This window comes from Lepidochelys olivacea (assembly GCF_965140295.1).
Source record: "Lepidochelys olivacea isolate rLepOli2 genome assembly, chromosome: 5".
NCBI classification, from domain to species: Eukaryota; Metazoa; Chordata; order Testudines; family Cheloniidae; genus Lepidochelys; species Lepidochelys olivacea.
In genome coordinates this window covers 106,100,437-106,118,404 of record NC_140415.1, presented here as the reverse complement: position 1 = coordinate 106,118,404, position 17,968 = coordinate 106,100,437, and the positions used below count along the sequence as shown (strand labels likewise).

The window sequence follows — 17,968 nt, the reverse complement described above, 5'->3', positions numbered from 1 at the left end:
AACTAATACTGGTTACTGGGGAAGAGCTGTTTGGACGCGTCCTTCCCCCCAAAATACTTCCCAAAACCTTGCACCCCACTTCCTGGACAAGGTTTGGTAAAAAGCCTCACCAATTTGCCTAGGTGACTACAGACCCAGACCCTTGGATCTTAAGAACAATGAACAATCCTCCCAACACTTGCACCCCCCCTTTCCTGGGAAATGTTGGATAAAAAGCCTCACCAATTTGCATAGGTGACCACAGACCCAAACCATTGGATCTGAGAACAATGAAAAAGCATTCAGTTTTCTTACAAGAAGACTTTTAATAAAAATAGAAGTAAATAGAAATAAAGAAATCCCCCCTGTAAAATCAAGATGGTAGATATCCTACAGGGTAATTAGATTCAAAAACATAGAGAACCCCTCTAGGCAAAACCTTAAGTTACAAAAAAGATACACAGACAGAAATAGTTATTCTATTCAGCACAATTCTTTTCTCAGCCATTTAAAGAAATCATAATCTAACACATACCTAGCTAGATTACTTACTAAAAGTTCTAAGACTCCATTCCTGGTCTATCCCCGGCAGAAACCAGCACATAGACAGACAGACAGACCCTTTGTTTCTCTCCCTCCTCCCAGCTTTTGAAAGTATCTTGTCTCCTCATTGGTCATTTTGGTCAGGTGCCAGCGAGGTTACCTTTAGCTTCTTAACCCTTTACAGGTGAGAGGAGCTTTCCCCTGGCCAGGAGGGATTTTAAAGGGGTTTACCCTTCCCTTTATATTTATGACAGCACCCAAAGATGCAGGTTGGTGTCTAGGAGGATTTTCAGAAACCCCTAAGCACCTAACTCCCATTGTGGGAGTTAGGCACTTAGGTCCTTTTGAAGATCCTACTGAAGTGCCTGTCTGTACCTTTTGGTGCCTAAATTCCCACATGCACACACAACCTTTGTCTGAAAAAGAGTTTCTCATCACACCACATGCAAATAGTTGATTTTGTTTGGGGTTGAGACTCCTGCAAAAAGCCCACACAGTAACATATGTATTTATTAATCCTTAAAAGTAGTGGTAGTAATAAACATAATTTTATTTATGAAGAACCTTCCAACCCTCTTATTGGAGGTGTATATTAAGTACAATCAAAATATTATTAATATTGTAATAAAACACACCTTTATAACAATTTCAGATGAGAAGAAGAAATAGATGACGTCTGACAACGGAAAGATAGGGTTAGAAAGACTGGGTCAGCAACAGTGATTGTAATAAAACAAACAAACAGTAAGGAAAAAGCTCTTGTGAAAGACATTCAGTTGTTCTTTAAAAGTGGGTAAGAATGAACCTGGAAGAATATCAAGGGGGAGCAATTTCCATACTCTGTAGTCCACTGTTCAGCAAATTAGAGTTGAATTGCAGCTTTTCTCTTATAGATCTTCTATGCTGTGTGTCAGATGCAATCCCTGACTCACTGCACAATATTCTGCCCAGAACGCATCCTTAATACATGAATATGCACTTGACTTGGGTGGTGGATTGCAGATGATGTATTGCATTTGAATGCGGACGGCATGTGTATCCCTGCTTTTGACTACGTCTTACTGCACAATGTACATTTCACAGAGAAGTCTGTCACAAAAGACTTGCTCCTCAAGACGGTAGTGGGATATGACTGCCAGGATCACCTCAGTTGTCTTTTGTAATTCATGTTGATACCCCTGATGCTACCCCTGCTATTCACTGTAAAGTATCTGCCTCTTCTGAAAAGATGGAACAATTTGGATAGTTATGTGCCAAGATGATGATAATCATTTTCCATCTTGCTGAAAGACGCAACTGCTGCTGGAAAAAAACAATAAACTTTACCTGTTTCTCTGGGATACTAGACTCTTGGAGAGGACTTCAACAGAAAAGTCATACAAGATCCATTATTATATCATCTCTACTCTAAGATAATGCAGTGGGAACATCAGAGTTCAGATATTAGAAGAGAATGGAATTATCCTTGCATTAGAATGAATGAGAAAGGAATGAGAAAGGAAAAGAACTTTAATAAAACAACCTGGAGAGCTGCTGCACACAGCCATGCAGTGTTCCCAACCCGGGCCTCCAGGGTACATCTCCAGATTCCCATGTCCATAATATTCTTTCTTATGAGGGAGTGTCTCTAAATTACAATCTTCTACAAGCATATCTATACATCTTCCCTCTTAAAGAAAAACAAATTAACGCAAATACATATATAAAAACAGCTAACCATGATCTAATAACATGCATTACATTCTCACCCCATGTAGTACATTTCCATAAACACAATGTGTCAACTACTGAGAGAGAAGAGGTTACTAGCACATCACGCTCGAGTGAATCTTTACCACCCTTTTTTCTCAAATACCCCTTCTCTAGGCAGGTTAACTAGTCTCTGTGAGTCTTTCAGGACATTTAATCTCCCACTCTGATCTTCTCTTTATCAGCCTTTCATTAGAGTCTGAGTTATTTTCTTGTTTCTCCTTTGTGTGTCAATGATAAAGGATCAGTCAGATGGGAAATGCCAGAGTCCACATCAGTTGTCAATGTGTTGGAACTTTTTAAGATTATTTGAAGATTCCTTCGATTACATCAAAATGTGTTGTCCTGGTCTGTCTGGACTACATAAGACCTTGGATGCAGCTGTTCTTTAATGGTACCCTTTTGGTCCCAAGTATTTGAGGTGTGATTCCTCAGGCATACTGAGATCCCAGGCCCTTTTATTGAAATAATTTTTCTGCTTCCACTCCTGATTTTCTTTCATCTTCTTTGTTTCATTGTCCTGAGATTTCAGCAAGCTATCAATAATTGGTAAATTAGATCTGATTCTTCTTCCTGTTAACAGCTGAGCTGGAGAAAAGCCATTCTACAGAGGTGCACTTCAGTAAACCAGTAACATTTTATACAAATCACCCCCACTGTCAAAAGTCTTTTTCATAAGGTTCTTTACTGACTATATAAACCTTTCCACAAATCCATTTTATTGGGGGTAATTTGGACTTGATGTTTTGTGATGAAAGTCCCAATCTCTGGCAAATTGCCTAAAATTTGCATTGGAAAATTGCGGCCCGTTATCATTAAAGACTTCATCTGAAATTCCATGTCTGGAGAAGATTTCCTTCATGCCAGCTATCAATTAGTACTATTAGTACTGTGTGGTGTGCAAATTTCTGGATACAGAGAATCATAATCTGTAACTATTAAATAATCCTTTGATTGCCAGGTAAATAAATCAGTGCCTACATTCTCATTAGGCCTTTGTGGAAATGGATTCACTTGACGTTTCTTCATTTGGGATCTGCAGCATTTTGAAAAATGAATATTTTTCTCACATTTATGATAGAGTTTGCCAAAGACAGCACACTGTTTGGGGCCATGTTGTGATCCACACCATTCACATGACCATCTGTACCCAGTCTTCCCCCAGAAATGGTTTTCTTAGTGCATCATTCCACTCTTTGATTTGACCTATTCTGGTTATATTGTTTTGTGTTTAATAAATGGATAACACCTTCTGGTGAATTCAGCTTCATGCTTTCCGTTTCTGCTGCCCTGCATATTTGGAGAGCTTTTTTCTAAAGTTAAGCCTCCTTCATGGAGCAGTCTTTCTATTAACACATTGTCTTTAATGCCGCAAATTATTCAGTCTCTGACCACATGTTTTACTAAGTTTCCTTAACTCTGTGACATATTGCTCTATGGTATCATCCATTTTTTGCATGCATGTAAAACATTTCTGTGTCAAAGAATTTCATTCCTTTGTGGCATGCAATGTTCTTCAAATTTAGTCAGTATTTTAGTTACACGCTTTCATCTTTTTCTAACTTAAAGTTGTTAAGTTGCTTCCTCCCCAACAACATGAAAAAGGATTGATGATTTCACTTTATCATTTTTTTCCTCTGCCCCCATTGCTGCTAAATACAATTCAAATCTCTGATTTTTTTTCCAGTTCTATGCAACATTGCCTGACCATTGCAGACTGGATGGAGGTTGCAACACATTCATTTTTGTCTTTCCCCCCCCCTTCTTAAGCTAGTCAAGATACTACTCTGCTCACCAAATACATGGAAAAGACTCTATGCCTGGTGCTCCACAGTCTTCTCTGGTGCCTCCCTTTTTCTCTGCTTTCAGTTTCAAACACAGGAGTTAACTTCAAAATTACTGCAGTTTCCACCTCATTCAGCACTTCCGACACCATGTAACAATCTTGGGGTTCATTAAATAACAATGAATGAGAAAGGAATAAAACATTAATAAAACAAACTGGAGAGAGTCTCTGGTGAACTGCTGTACACAACCATGTGGTGTTCCCAATCCCCACCTCTAGAGCACATCTCCGAATTTCTATGTTCATAATATTGTCCCTTATGAGGGAATGTCTTTAAATTACAATCTTCTACAAATATATCTCTCTGCACCTAACACTCTGAAAAAAGTTCAAGAAAGGTTCACCTCTATGAAAATATGAACTTTCATATTTCCATTGTTGTGAAAAATATGATTCATCTAACGAGTAAGTGCTGCTTGAGCAAGTCAATACTGCCTTGATTTTTATACACAACTTTTCTATGAATTTTAATTTTCTCTTCTTCATTGCACATGCTCATTTGGGATATGTGAAATAGACAAACTGAATATGTCTGGAAAAGTTATCGAAATACTTTTGATATTTTCTATGCAAGGAGAACAACTGCAGTGTGAAACGATGCAAGACAGTTTCAAATGATTCTCCCATAAGAGTTCATATTGTGAATCACTGAATCATAAAGGATTAGGATTGGAAGAGACCTCAGGAGATCATCTAGTCAACACCCCTGATCAAAGCAGGATCAATACCCAACGGAATCATCCCACCCAGGGTTTTGTCAAGCTGGGCCTTAAAAACCTCTAAGGATGGAGATTCCACCACCTCTGTAGATAACCCATTCCAGTGCGTCACCACCCTCCTAGTGAAATAGTGTTTCCTAATGTCCAACCTAGACCTCCCCCACTGCATCTTGAGACCATTGCTCCTTGTTCTTTCATCTGCCACCACTGAGAACAGCCGAGCTCCAATTTATTTGGAACCCCCCTTCAGGTAGTTGAAGGCTGCTATCAAATCCCCCCTCACTCTTCTCTTCTGCAGACTAATCAAGCCCTGTTCCCACAGCCTCTCCTCGTGAATCTGTGCCCGAGCCCCCTAATCAATTTTGTTGACCTCCACTGGACTCTCTCCAATTTGTTCACATCTTTTCTGTAGTGGAGGGCCCAAAACTGGATGCATTACTCTAGATTTGGCCTCACCAGTGCCAGATAGAGGGGAATAATCACTTCTCTCGATCTGCTGGCAATGCTCCTACTAATGCAGCCCAAAATGCTGTTAGCCTTCTTGGCAACAAGGGCACATTGCTGAATCATATCCAGCTTCTCATTCACTGTAATCCCCAGGTCCTTTTCTGCAGAACTGCTGCTTAGCCAGTCGGTCCCTAGTCTGTAGCGGTGCATGGGATTCTTCCATCCTAAGTGCAGGACTCTGCACTTGTCCTTGTTGAACCTCATCAGATTTCTTTTGGCCCAATCCTCCAATTTGTCTAGGTCACTCTGGACCCTATCCCTACACTCCAGCTTATCTACCTCTCCCCACAGCTTAGTGTCATCTGCAAACTTGCTGAGGATACAATACATCCCATCATCCAGATAATTAATAAAGATGTTGAACAAAACCAGGACTGACCCCTGGGGCACTCCGCTTGATACCAGCTGCCAACTAGACATTGAGCCGTTGATCACTACCTGTTGAGCCTGACAATCTAGCCAGCTTTCTATCCACCTTATAGTTCATTCATCCGATCCATACTTTTTTTTAACTTGCAGGCAAGAATACTGTGGGAGACTGTATCAAAAGCTTTGCTAAAGTCCAGATATATCACGTCCACTGCTTTCCCCATATCCAGAGAGCCAGTTATCTCATCATAGAAGGCAATCAGGTTGGTCAGGCATGACTTGCCCTTGGTGAACCCATGTTCACTGTTCCTGATCACCTTCCTCTCCTCCAAGTACTTCAAAATGGTTCCTTGAGGACCTGCTCCATGATTTTTCTAGGGACTGAGGTGAGGCTGTAGTTCCCCAGGTTCCCATTCTTCCCTTTTTTAAAGGTGGGCACTATATATATAAACAACCTTTGTAAATGCTCTTTATATTGTTCATGTCCTATATTCAGTGAACAGTTCATGTATAGAACTCTTTCAGTAATTAGAAGTTATATTAACACAATTTTCTGAACTATAATGGAATGTGTAGTCTAATATCAGCTCAAACTTTTAAGATACCTAAGAAATTATGGGTTAAAAAGGGGTAATTTTAAATTGTTGGGCACAAAGTCATTATATTTTTTAAATTACTAAAATATTTAGTTCAGAGAAACAAGAAATGGCAGGCCAGCTCTTACTAACAGTATCTCTTATTGCCAGCTCAGAGGTATGCCTTTCACAATTTTAGTCACAGGGATTCTTTTCCATACTTCAGAAAACACCGTGATTGAGACTAAGCAAAATAATGACAGTTATTAACCATGGCTCTTTTATTGCTGAAGGAAAAGAAAACATTAAACAAAACAACACAGGTGACAGAATACATTTTCTTTTGTATGTTTTTTTTTCTGTAGAGAGCTTCTATAAGTGGACCCGCCTTTGGTTTGGCATTTTTCTCTTGGTAAATTGAAACAAAGGTCTTTTTTCCCCAAAATTATCAATAAACCAGTAACTACGAAATTTTGCAAATGGGCAAAATAATTTTGTTTAAAGAAAAATGTGTCCTGTTGGTTACTAGTAATAACAATACAGTTTATACTTGAGCAAAGTAAGAAATCTTAACTAAATCCTATGAAATTGAAGAAAATATTTGTCAGTTACTTAGAAGAAGCCATTTAAGCATGTCTTAAAATGGGACAACTATAGATATGAAGAATCGAATATCCAATTAAATCCCACTATTTCTTATCAAAATGTAGCCACTGTCTCGTCTCCAGGAACACATGGTCTAACCATGTGGTCATTCACAGGAAAATAGTAAATATTTTAAGTTTCAACAGCATTTCCATGACTCAAAAAATTATTACAAGACTTTTTAAATTTAATCCCTTGGTAATCTTTTAGTTAACTTTCTCGCTCAAATCCATTTTAAAATTTTGGGGCAGTTTTCCTTGGGTTGTCTTCTTGTCTTCTCAGTTCTTCTTAGCTGTTTGCGGTAGTCTGCTTCTAAAGATGGACAGGATGAGTTGTGGAATGCTTGCTATGTATGCTGTGTAGCAAAGGTTGTGTATGTGAGGAGTGTTCACTTCAGAGGGTTTTTTTTTAATACTGTTTTCCTTCCTATTTCCATGAAATTATGAAAACACCTCTTTTAGACTTGTTTAGATCAGAGCTGGTTGCTGTCACTTTTTATTGGCTCAAAGTCTATAGGGTTGGCTTAGATGACACCTTCAGCTTCTAAATATGCAGTGTGTTTAATGAACATGCAGTATTTGCAATTGCCTTTGTTCTTATATCGAGAAAACCTAGGTAACCTTTTAAAGTTAGAGTTTAACATTTATTTTCTGAGATATTCCTTTAATTTTATTAAAGTCCAATAGGAAATGAAATTGTTTTCAAAAAGTCTGAACATTCCTATTTTTGGACTAAAATATTTTAATCTCATAACAATATTTTTAAATTAAAGTACTCTTAGTTTAAATTGTTGTTAACAACATTGTTGATCCTTTATAACCGATTTTAGAAGGATGATTCTTTTTGTCTTCCTTAGTTGGGTGAGGGAGTTCCATGAATATAGCTAATAATTAATTAATTCTCCATTAATTTAAATATTCTATATTTAAATAGCTTCTTACATTAGTAATTAGTTTAACAAGATCATTAGATTCCATGTTGGTTGTCAAGGTTCCTTCCCCACTCTGAACTCTAGGGTACAGATGTGGAGACCTGCATGAAAACCTCCAAAGCTTACTTTTACCAGCTTAGGTTAAAACTTCCCCAAGGTACAAACTATTTTACCTTTTGCCCTTGGACTTTCGCTGCCACCACCAAATGTCTAACTCCGGTTACTGGGAACGAGACCGTTTGGAAACGTCTTGCCCCCAAAAATCCTCCCAAATCTTACACCCCCTTTCGTGGGGAAGGTTTGATAAAAATCCTCACCAGTTTGCATAGGTGAACACAGACCCAAACCCTTGGATCTTAAGAACAATGAAAAAGCATTCAGTTTCTTAAAAGAAGAATTTTAATAGAAGAAAAAGTAAAAAGAATCACCTCTGTAAAATCAGGATGGTAAATACCTTACAGGGTAATTAGATTCAAAACATAGAGAATCCCTCTAGGCAAAACCTTAAGTTACAAAAAGACACAAAAACAGGAATCTACATTCCATTCAGCACAGCTTATTTTCTCAGCTATTTAAAGAAAACAGAATCTAACGCATATCTAGCTAGATTACTTACTAAGTTCTAAGACTCCATTCCTATTCTGTCCCTGGCAAAAGCATCACACAGACAGAGAGCCTTTGTTTCTCTCCCCGCCTCCCCTTCCAGCTTTTGAAAGTGTCTTGTCTCCTCATTGGTCATTTTGGTCAGGTGCCAGCAAGGTTATCCTAGCTTCTTAACCCTTTATTGGTGAAAGGGTTTTTCCTCTGGCCAGGAGGGATTTTAAAGGTGTTTACCGTTCCCTTTATATTTATGACATTGGCATATAAAGAATTTTACCATTTACGTGGTATCATTTATACAGCAGTTATCTTAGGAGCTATGCATTTAGCTAACATATTTGCAAGTACACATTTCACAAAGGTGTTTGACATCTCAATATAGAAGAAATAAAGAAAAAGGTTTAAAACATTTCCAACAATACATGTTTTTTTGTAGAGGCTTTTCTGAATGATGTTTTTAGAGGAATTATCAAATTTGTTTCAACAAGGATATTTCTAGAATTCTTTGTGTAGGTTTATTGGGAAGTTTTTCTGGGTAGGTAAAAAGCACACTTTACACCTAGATTTATTGCTCTGCTAGCACAATCCCTTTTCACAAGCAGGTCTTTTCCTAAAACATGAATGTTTTACATGGTTTGTTTTCTTGAGATAAGGGTTACATTTGTACCAGACCAGTATCTTATACAGAGGGAGATGTTCTGGTCTAGATAAAACAATGAGGAGTAAGATACTCTTAAGGGTAATAAACGTGGCTTTATGGCTAAGGTGGGGTTATCTTCCTGACATTTACTTGTCCTTGGGCACAGAAAGCAGAAACCTTCTGCAATTTCTTCAATCAACCTGAATATTTTATAACATAACTAATTAAATCATACACAGATATTGTAATATTTTCAAGCATCCTATGACATATTTGTAGTTATATCTTATTGTTCAGTAAAGATGCTAACAAGTTTATAATGACCTAATAATGATAATAAATTTTAATAATGTTACTAATATTTTGCATCAATATTGAGGTCTGTCCTCCACAAAATTCAAAGAATGAGCTGCATTTCCAGATTTATTGCACCTGTCATCCTAAACAAAATCTGTATTACTTATGTGACTTACTAAGCACAAGGACATAGTAATCTGCCCTATAATGGCCTCTCAAAATGACAGTGCCAAATGGCTTTGTGAAGGTCAAGTATGATTTAAATTGTTGATGAATTAGGAGCTAATTCAGTATGATTGAATATTAATATGAAACTACAGTTTAAAGCTTAATGAGCACAGTAATGAACTGGATAAAATACTTTTTCTTTGCACCTCATGTTGATGTTTAAAACGACTAATATATTGATAATTTGTAATAGCTACTTTTTATGTAAAAGTTTATGTTGGCTAACAGTCATTTGTTGATTTGATTCTCAGTTCTACAACATAGCACAATGGATGATCTATCAAACTTGATGTCATCAAACTGGAAAGACAGTTTTATACAAATCAATAATAAATTTAGAGAAGAAAAAAGCAATTAACATCTTATGAACTACACCCACTGAGATAAGCATTCCAATTAGAAATTTCATTATTTCCCCAGTCCGTTTTATGTTGAATACTGGGTTTTATTGCCAAATACCTCACAGCCAGATTGGAAACAAGCCACAACTGTCAAAGTATAACAGCTCTGGCTATTCGAATCTGTTACATTGTGATGTTTCTCATGAAAATTTAATGAAGACAGTGCATTCAAAGAGGTTCTGTGCATAAGGGGGATGGATGGAATTTAATTACCCTTATTAAAAATAAGAAAAGAAAGCTCTTTACATACTCCATCCTATTAATATGCAAGATAGATTATCTTTGTTGTGCACTTGTGTATATGAAAAAGCAGCTCTGGAGTGTTCTTTATGAGCCAAGAAGGAACAGAAAGGTCATGCAAATGCATTAGAGTGCTTTCTGCATTGCACAAGTCAAACCTTGTCAGTTATTCCCAAGGTAAAGGCTTCACATCTGATAAATAATTATTAAATTCAGTTTTCTTTGGTAAGAGCCTATAGCAAGTGCCTCAGCACTGTAAGCCTTTGACACTCATTGCTGATTGGTGGAGATATTGGCTCTGAAGAGAGATGGAAACTTGCAGGAGAATAGTGACTACTGTACCAGGGCAATATTTATATGTATTCATGATTCCAGTGATTAAATAGCCCTAGGGAGATATCTGTCACTGGAGAATGCGAAGATTTGTCAGGTATTCAAGGATAACCAGATGTAAGTTTTTCAAAAGGTGCTGAAAGCTTTACTGAAATTACTTAAAAAGATCACACAATTTTTGTACAAAGAAAGCAATGTAGTTAACATTGGACAATTCCTAATAAATTATTTTAGTCTCGTAAAAAATTACACGTCAATAGCTGCCAAACACGGCATTTGATAATAAAGCATGTATTAGATAGTAGCTATTGATTTTTTTTTCACTTTTCTTTTTGAGACAAAGAGCAGCTCTATAATTGTAAAAACATCTGTTAAACCTTTACCACAGTAAAGAACAAGCTGATGTAATTCCAAAAGATTATTATAATTAACATAGCCTGATTTGTCAGGTATTCTCTGTCCCTACTATGTTTCCAGTGTTACCTCCTAGACTATCAGGTACCTAGAAACCTGTGTGTTTCATTGCTGTTTATATAATACATTCCAGCTGGGGTTTTAAGGAACCCAAGGGAGTTGGCATCCAACTCCCATGTAACTTCAAGGGGTGACTAACTCACATAGCTTCCTTTGAAATCCCCACCTTCTATCTCCTAACACCCCACAAAACACTCAGATGAAAACCCCATTTCTACACACTGATATTATCACATACTCTTCCACTGAAATTCACTGCCGTGCAGAAACCCAACACAATGTATGTGTATCACTTACGTCCCTCCTAAGACTTATAGTGATGCCTGAAATGGAACTTAAGTGGTACATAGGGCTCTACACAGGGTTGAATTTCACCCACAGGGAAGGAATGAGTTCATAGAACTTGCAAAAAAAACCAAAAAACAAAACAAAACAACACAGCTATATGAAGCTCAAAAACTGGCTCACACTCTGAACCTTATTTATTTTTATTTAGGGCTGTCAAGCGACTAAAAAAATGTATCACCATTAATCGCGCTGTTAAAAAATAATAGAATACCATTTATTTAAATATTTTTTGATATTTTCTACATTTTCAAATGTATTGATTTCAATTACAACACAGAATACAAAGTGTACAGTTCTCACTTTGTATTTATTTTTATTACAAATATTTTGCACTGTAAAGAAAAAATAGTATTTTTAGTTCACCTAATACAAATACTGTAGTGCACTCTCTTTATTCTGAAAGTTGAACTTACAAATGTAGAATTATGTACAAAAAAAACTGCATTCAAAAATAAAACAATGTAAAACTTTAGAGCCTACACGTCCACTTGTCCTACTTCTTGTTCAGCCAATCCCTGAGAGAAACAAGTTTGTTTACATTTGCAGGAGATAATGCTGCCCACTTCTTGTTTACAATGTCACCTGAAAGTGAGAACAGGCGTTTTCATGGCATTGTTCTAGCCGGTGTCGCAAGTTATTTACATGCCAGATGTGCTAAATATTCATATGTCCCTTCATGCTTCAGCCAGCATTCCAGACCACATGCATCCAACCTGAGGACTGGTTTTGCTCGATAATATTCCAAAGCAGTGTGGACCGACGCATGTTCATTTTCATCATCTGAGTCAGATGCCACCAACAGAAGGTTGATTTCCTTTTTTGGTGGTTTGGGTTCTGTAGTTTCTGCATTGGAATGTTGCTCTTTTAAGACTTCTGAAAGCATGCTCCGCACCTCATCCCTCTCAAATTTTGGATGGCACTTCAGATTCTTAAACCTTGGGTCTAGTGCTGTAGCTATCTTTGTGTTTTGTCAAATCTGAAGTTAGAGATTGTGACAGGGTCGGGCTAGATGGCTATGGGAGAGTAATAGAAGGCAGATATATTAGCCCCAGGCTAAGTAGATCCCTTTTCCCTGGGTAAGGTAACAGAGAAGGTTCCAGAACAATCAGGAACCTTCTGGAGACAATTAAGACAGGCTGATTAGAACACTTGCAGCCAATCAAGAAGCTGCTAGAATCAATTAAGGCAGGCTAATCAGGGCATCTGGGTTTTAAAAAGGAGCTCACTTCAGTTTGTGGTGTGCGTGTGAGGAGCTGGGAGCAAGAGGCACTAGGAGCTGAGAGTGAGAACGCTGACTGTTGGAGGACTGAGGTGTACAAGCATTATCAGACACCAGGAGAAATGTCCTTTGGTGAGGATAAAGAAGGTGTTGGGAGGAGACCGTGGGGAAGTAGCCCAGGGAGCTGTATCTGTCGCACAGCTGTTCCAGGAGGCACTCTAGACAGCTGCATTCCACAGGGCCCTGGCCTGGAACCTGGAGTAGAGGGCGGGCCCAGGTTCCCCTGAAATCCTCCCAACTCCTGGTCAGACACAGGAAGAGTTGACCTGGACTGTGAATTCAGAAAAACGGCCAAGCTGAGGGCTGCCGTGAAGCTCCAAGGCGAGCAAATCCGCCAATAAGCTCAAGACCCACCAAGGTAGAGCAGGAACTTTGTCACAGTATTCTTAAATCAAACAACATATGCTGGGTCATCATCTGCGACTACCATAACACAAAATATATGGCAGAATGTGGGTAAAAGCATGGAGCAGGACATACAATTCTCCTCTAAGGAGTTCAGTCACAAATTTAATTAACAAATTTTTTCTTTAACAAGCATCATCAGCATGGAAGCATGTCCTCTGAAATGGTGGTCAAAGCATGAAGAGGCGTATGAGTGTTTACCATATCTGACATGTAAATACCTTGCAATGCCAGCTACAAAAATGCTATGCAAACACCTGTTCTCACTTACAGGTGACATTGTAAATAAGAAGAGGGCAGCATTATCTCCCGTAAATGTAAACAAACTTGTTTCTCTTAGGGATTGGCTGAACAAGAAGTAGGACTGAGTGGACTTGTAGGCTCTGAAGTTTTTACATTGTTTTATTATGGAGTGCAGTTATGTAACAAAAAAATCTACATTTGTAAGTTGCACTTTCACAATAAAGAGATTGCACTTCAGTACTTGTATGAAATGGATTGAAAAATACTATTTCTTTTGTTTGTCATTTTTACTGTGTAAATATTTATAATAAAAATAACAATATAAAGTGAGCACTGTACACTTTATCTTCTGTGTTGTAATTGAAATCAATATATTTGGAAATGTAGAAAAATATGTAACAAATTTCAATTGGTATTCTATTTAACAGTGTGATTAAAACTGTGATTAATCACGATTAATGTTTTTAATTGTGATTAATTTTCTTACATTTAATCACATGAGTTAATTGTGATTAATCAACATCCCTATTATTATTATTTTATTTGTTTGTATTTCAGTAGTGCATAAGGGGCCCCAATCAGGGAGCAGCGCTATGTATTGTGCTATGCATAATAGCTGCATAATAAAAGTCAGTCCCTGCCCCAAAGAATTCAGAGTTTAGGCACAGGATACGAGACCACAGGCAGAAAGAGCATCTTACAGCATGTGTCCTTTGTTTAAAGGACAGTGGCAGATTTACTAATTTAAGGAAACGATGGCAGATTTACTAATTTAAGGTGTGATTTCATCAGTTTTGATTATTCCAAGTCACTTTTTAGATTGGAAATCTATAGGGAAAGGCCAAGTGCTACAAAAAGTAATGTTAATGATTCAGCAGGTGGTATTCTACTTTCTTAGTGCCTTATCCTGAGGTGTGCTGAACAACTACAACTCCCAGACTTCACTGGAAATTGAAGATGTTCAGTACGTTTTAGGATGACGCCCTTAGTAGAGAGGCAATGTTGAAGATGCTGTCATTTGATTGATATGTAAAACTGCAATCCTGATCCCACAGTACTTTTTGTAAGATAAGTAAATTCCTGTTTGGATTATGACATATTATCTATTTAACTTCTCCAAGCATGTTAAATTAGTTATGCTCAACTACTGGTATACAGCTTAGCTGTGTTGTATTAAATAGTTTTTGTGTTCCACCCCAGAAGTGGGAAAAGCAATTAATATATATTACAGATGAACTGGAGCCAAATCCACAACATGGAATGTGAACTTTCTCAGATTTCAGAGGACTCAGGGTCCAGAATAAAATCCCTGCTAGTTAATCTCTCCTCACACATTTAGTCCTTTTTATTTTAGGTTTGGGTATAGCTGCAATCTTATGATTGGCCTCATGAGATTTGCTCTATTTTGGATAGAATCTAGACAGATTCCTTCAAGAACAGCTCATGAGATTTCAGCACCATTGAATCCAAATCTTACTCTAGTTCTGATTCAGCTTTGAACTTGAACCCCAAACCCTAGCTTTAATCTAATACAGACTCAGGGTATGTCTTCACTACCCGCCGGATCAGCAGGCAGTGATCGATCCAGCGGGGATAGATTTATCGCATCTAGTCTAGACGTGATAAATTGACCCCCGAGTGCTCTCCCATCGACTCCTGTACTCCAGTGCCACGAGAGGCGCAGGCAGAGTCGACGGGGAAGCGGCAGCAGTCTACTTACCGCAGTGAAGACAGCACGGCAAGTCGATTTAAGTACGTTGACTTCAGCTAGGTTATTCACGTAGCTGAAGTTGCATAACTTAGATCACCCCTCCCCCCGCAGTGTAGACCAGGGCTTAAGCACCACCATCTTAGGCAATCTTTAAGGTGTAATAAAATTCCCCTAGGATCTGTGTATGGAGAGTGGAATCCTGGCCCCATTGAAGTCAGCAGAAGTTTTGTCATTGACGTTAGTAGGACCAGGGTTTCAACCCTAGGATTTTATACACCGTGCCCATTACCATAGTATCTGAGTGCTTTGTATGAAAGATACTATGTATATACATTCAAAATCATAATGATTATTCTATATATTTATCCTAGCTACAGTACCTGAGCTCCTGATAAATATTTTAATGTATTCAACCCCATAACACTTCTCTGAGGTAGTAAAGTGCTATTATTGCCATTTTACATATGAGGAATTGAGACAGCGTCAAAATTACACGCCCAAACTCACAGGGAAAGGAGGAAATTGAACGTGGGTCTTCCAGGTCCCAGGCTAATGCCCTAACCACTAGTCAACATTCTACATACATTAAAGAGGGCACATTCAAGAGGAACAGTGTTGGTATGATAATGCCTCACCTTGCACAGATGATTGGGTGTTTAAAGAATGTGCATAATACATAGCGGGCCAGATCCTCAGCTATGCCAAGTTGAGACAGGGTATATCTGATGGAAAGCTGTCTCTGAGCACCTTTATGCTCCTCTGATTCTAGGCTGACAACACCTGGCATAATATAGAACAGCTCAAGTGGGAGCTGCTCTTAGTTATGCTGGCTGCTGTGGTCCCATAGGAGCCACTACAGCATCTGAGGATCACGTGGAGTGCATGGCTCTCTTTGCTTCACCCCCTTCTACTCTGGAAGACCTTAGCTGCCATTTCAGTGCAAAGCAGCTGGAGCTGTGGCTATGAATCTGGGCCTGTATGTTGTACACGTATGAGTTTTTATATAACAAATGTGAAAGATTGTTATAAAACCAGACTTTTTTTCCTTTTCAGAGGATCAAATTCCTCGTGGTTTTCCCACCATTGATATGGGCCCCCAGTTGAAGGTGGTTGAACGCACTCGCACAGCCACTATGTTATGTGCAGCCAGCGGCAATCCTGATCCTGAAATAACTTGGTTCAAAGATTTCTTACCTGTTGACACAAGCAACAACAATGGACGTATCAAACAATTACGATCAGGTAGGGTCTCGTTACTGTTTCCACTAACGCCCAGAGTTGTTCTCTCACACTATTTTTTTATTTATTTATAGGTAAAAATTTCTCTTCCTCTTCTCTTTTCTGTGTTACTGAGTGTGTTGTCCATGTCTGTGATGCTGTCATAGCCTGTTCCAGAGTCCGTCTGTGTGTGTGTGTGTGTTTTGCAGCTTCTGTTCACTCCACATTGCTCACTGCTGTGACTGTATTTTTGATATTTTTTTTCTTTACTGCTTTTCCGCAGTATTTGACGGATCCATTTTCTCCTCTTTCTTTCTTTCTTTCCTTTTTTTTCCCCACAAATTTATTTCAACATTGGACTTCATTCAGAACTTTCAAGGAGTGCCAATGGTTATATTCATCAAAACCAAAACTTTCATATTTAGACACTAAAAATATTCAATAAAAAGTGTGTTTTGTGCTGTCTTTTCCACATTTGAAGCCACCAAAGATTAGCCAGTTTGGACACAACTTCTTTCCTCTCACTAATACATAAAACACAATACTTTTTCCCATGTGTAACCATACCTTTAGAAAAAAGGGTGGGTGGGTAAAAAAAGTCCTTGGGTAACCTATGAAAAAAGGGCTTTTTGCTGGCTGAGCATTTTTCCAACACATTTAGCCACAGTAGTGTGCGCCCACGCTAAAGTTTTCTGAATCCTACATTGTCTGGATCTACAGAAGCCTGCTTTTGGTGTAGACTCCAGCTTTTGCTTCTCTCTCTTTGCCCGTTGCACTTCCCTAATAGTCCTTTCACCCCCCATCCTTCCCACCTTAGTTTATTCTTTTGCTCTCGTTAGATTTAAAAAAAAAAAGATAACTCTAAATTCATTAAGTTTAAAGCTTATCCCCAAATAATATAATGGGGCGATAATAAGCCTTTTGCCTTGGCAATGGTAGTGATATTGCTGTAGAATCTAAGTTGTTTAATCACCTGTCTTCCCAGAATTCTCAGCTTTTGACCTGTCCTGTGATGTTAAATCGTCTTGTTAACTGACTCTTTGCTTGTTGTCAGCAGAACTGTGTAAATTAACCTACTGTTAATGTAAATTAAGAATTAATTTTCACATGTGACGTAGATTATTTAGTATATAAAGTTTTAACTGAAAACTTTGTGCCAAATTATAAGGAATATAATAATATTTTTATGCTGTCTTTCTTCTCTCCGTATTTAAATCTCCAGAATCTATTGGTAAGTGCTTAGTTCTGAAGCGCACTTCACCCCCACTAATTTCCATATTCAGATTATTATTATATTACTATGATGATTATTATTCTTAAAATGCATGGCATGCATTTTACTAACAGTCAGTGTAGTCACCAGATCTCCGTAGTGGCGCACACACACACCTCCACAGAAATGTTGTATCGATCATAGCAACACCTGTCTAGAAGAAACAGTACACAAGTATCACATAGAGTGCAGTGAATGCCATAATCCAATTTAAACTGCAGTATTTGTTTCCAGATAGACTTCAGTGTATCCTCTCTCTCTATCTATATATATATATATAGAATATATATATATATACACACCCTTAAATAGAATATCCAATATTTTCCTAAACTATGTATTAAATACATTATTGTAAAGTATTTCTTTAAGGATGTGAGGCATATACGATATATTTCTAACCCTTTATAACCAA

At 38.0% G+C, this 17,968-nt stretch overlaps 1 protein-coding gene across 5 annotated transcripts in view; it reads left to right on the top strand.

The window, feature by feature from the left end:
• The window catches only part of PTPRD (protein tyrosine phosphatase receptor type D), a 1,732,979-nt gene that overhangs the window by 1,528,230 nt on the left and 186,781 nt on the right, over window positions 1-17,968 (top strand). For all 5 annotated transcript variants that reach the window (XM_084628881.1, XM_084628884.1, XM_084628885.1 and 2 more), the window contains one exon: window positions 16,116-16,304. In XM_084628881.1, the coding sequence (XP_084485007.1) occupies window positions 16,116-16,304 (189 nt within the window). The remainder of the gene's footprint in view (window positions 1-16,115; window positions 16,305-17,968) is intronic.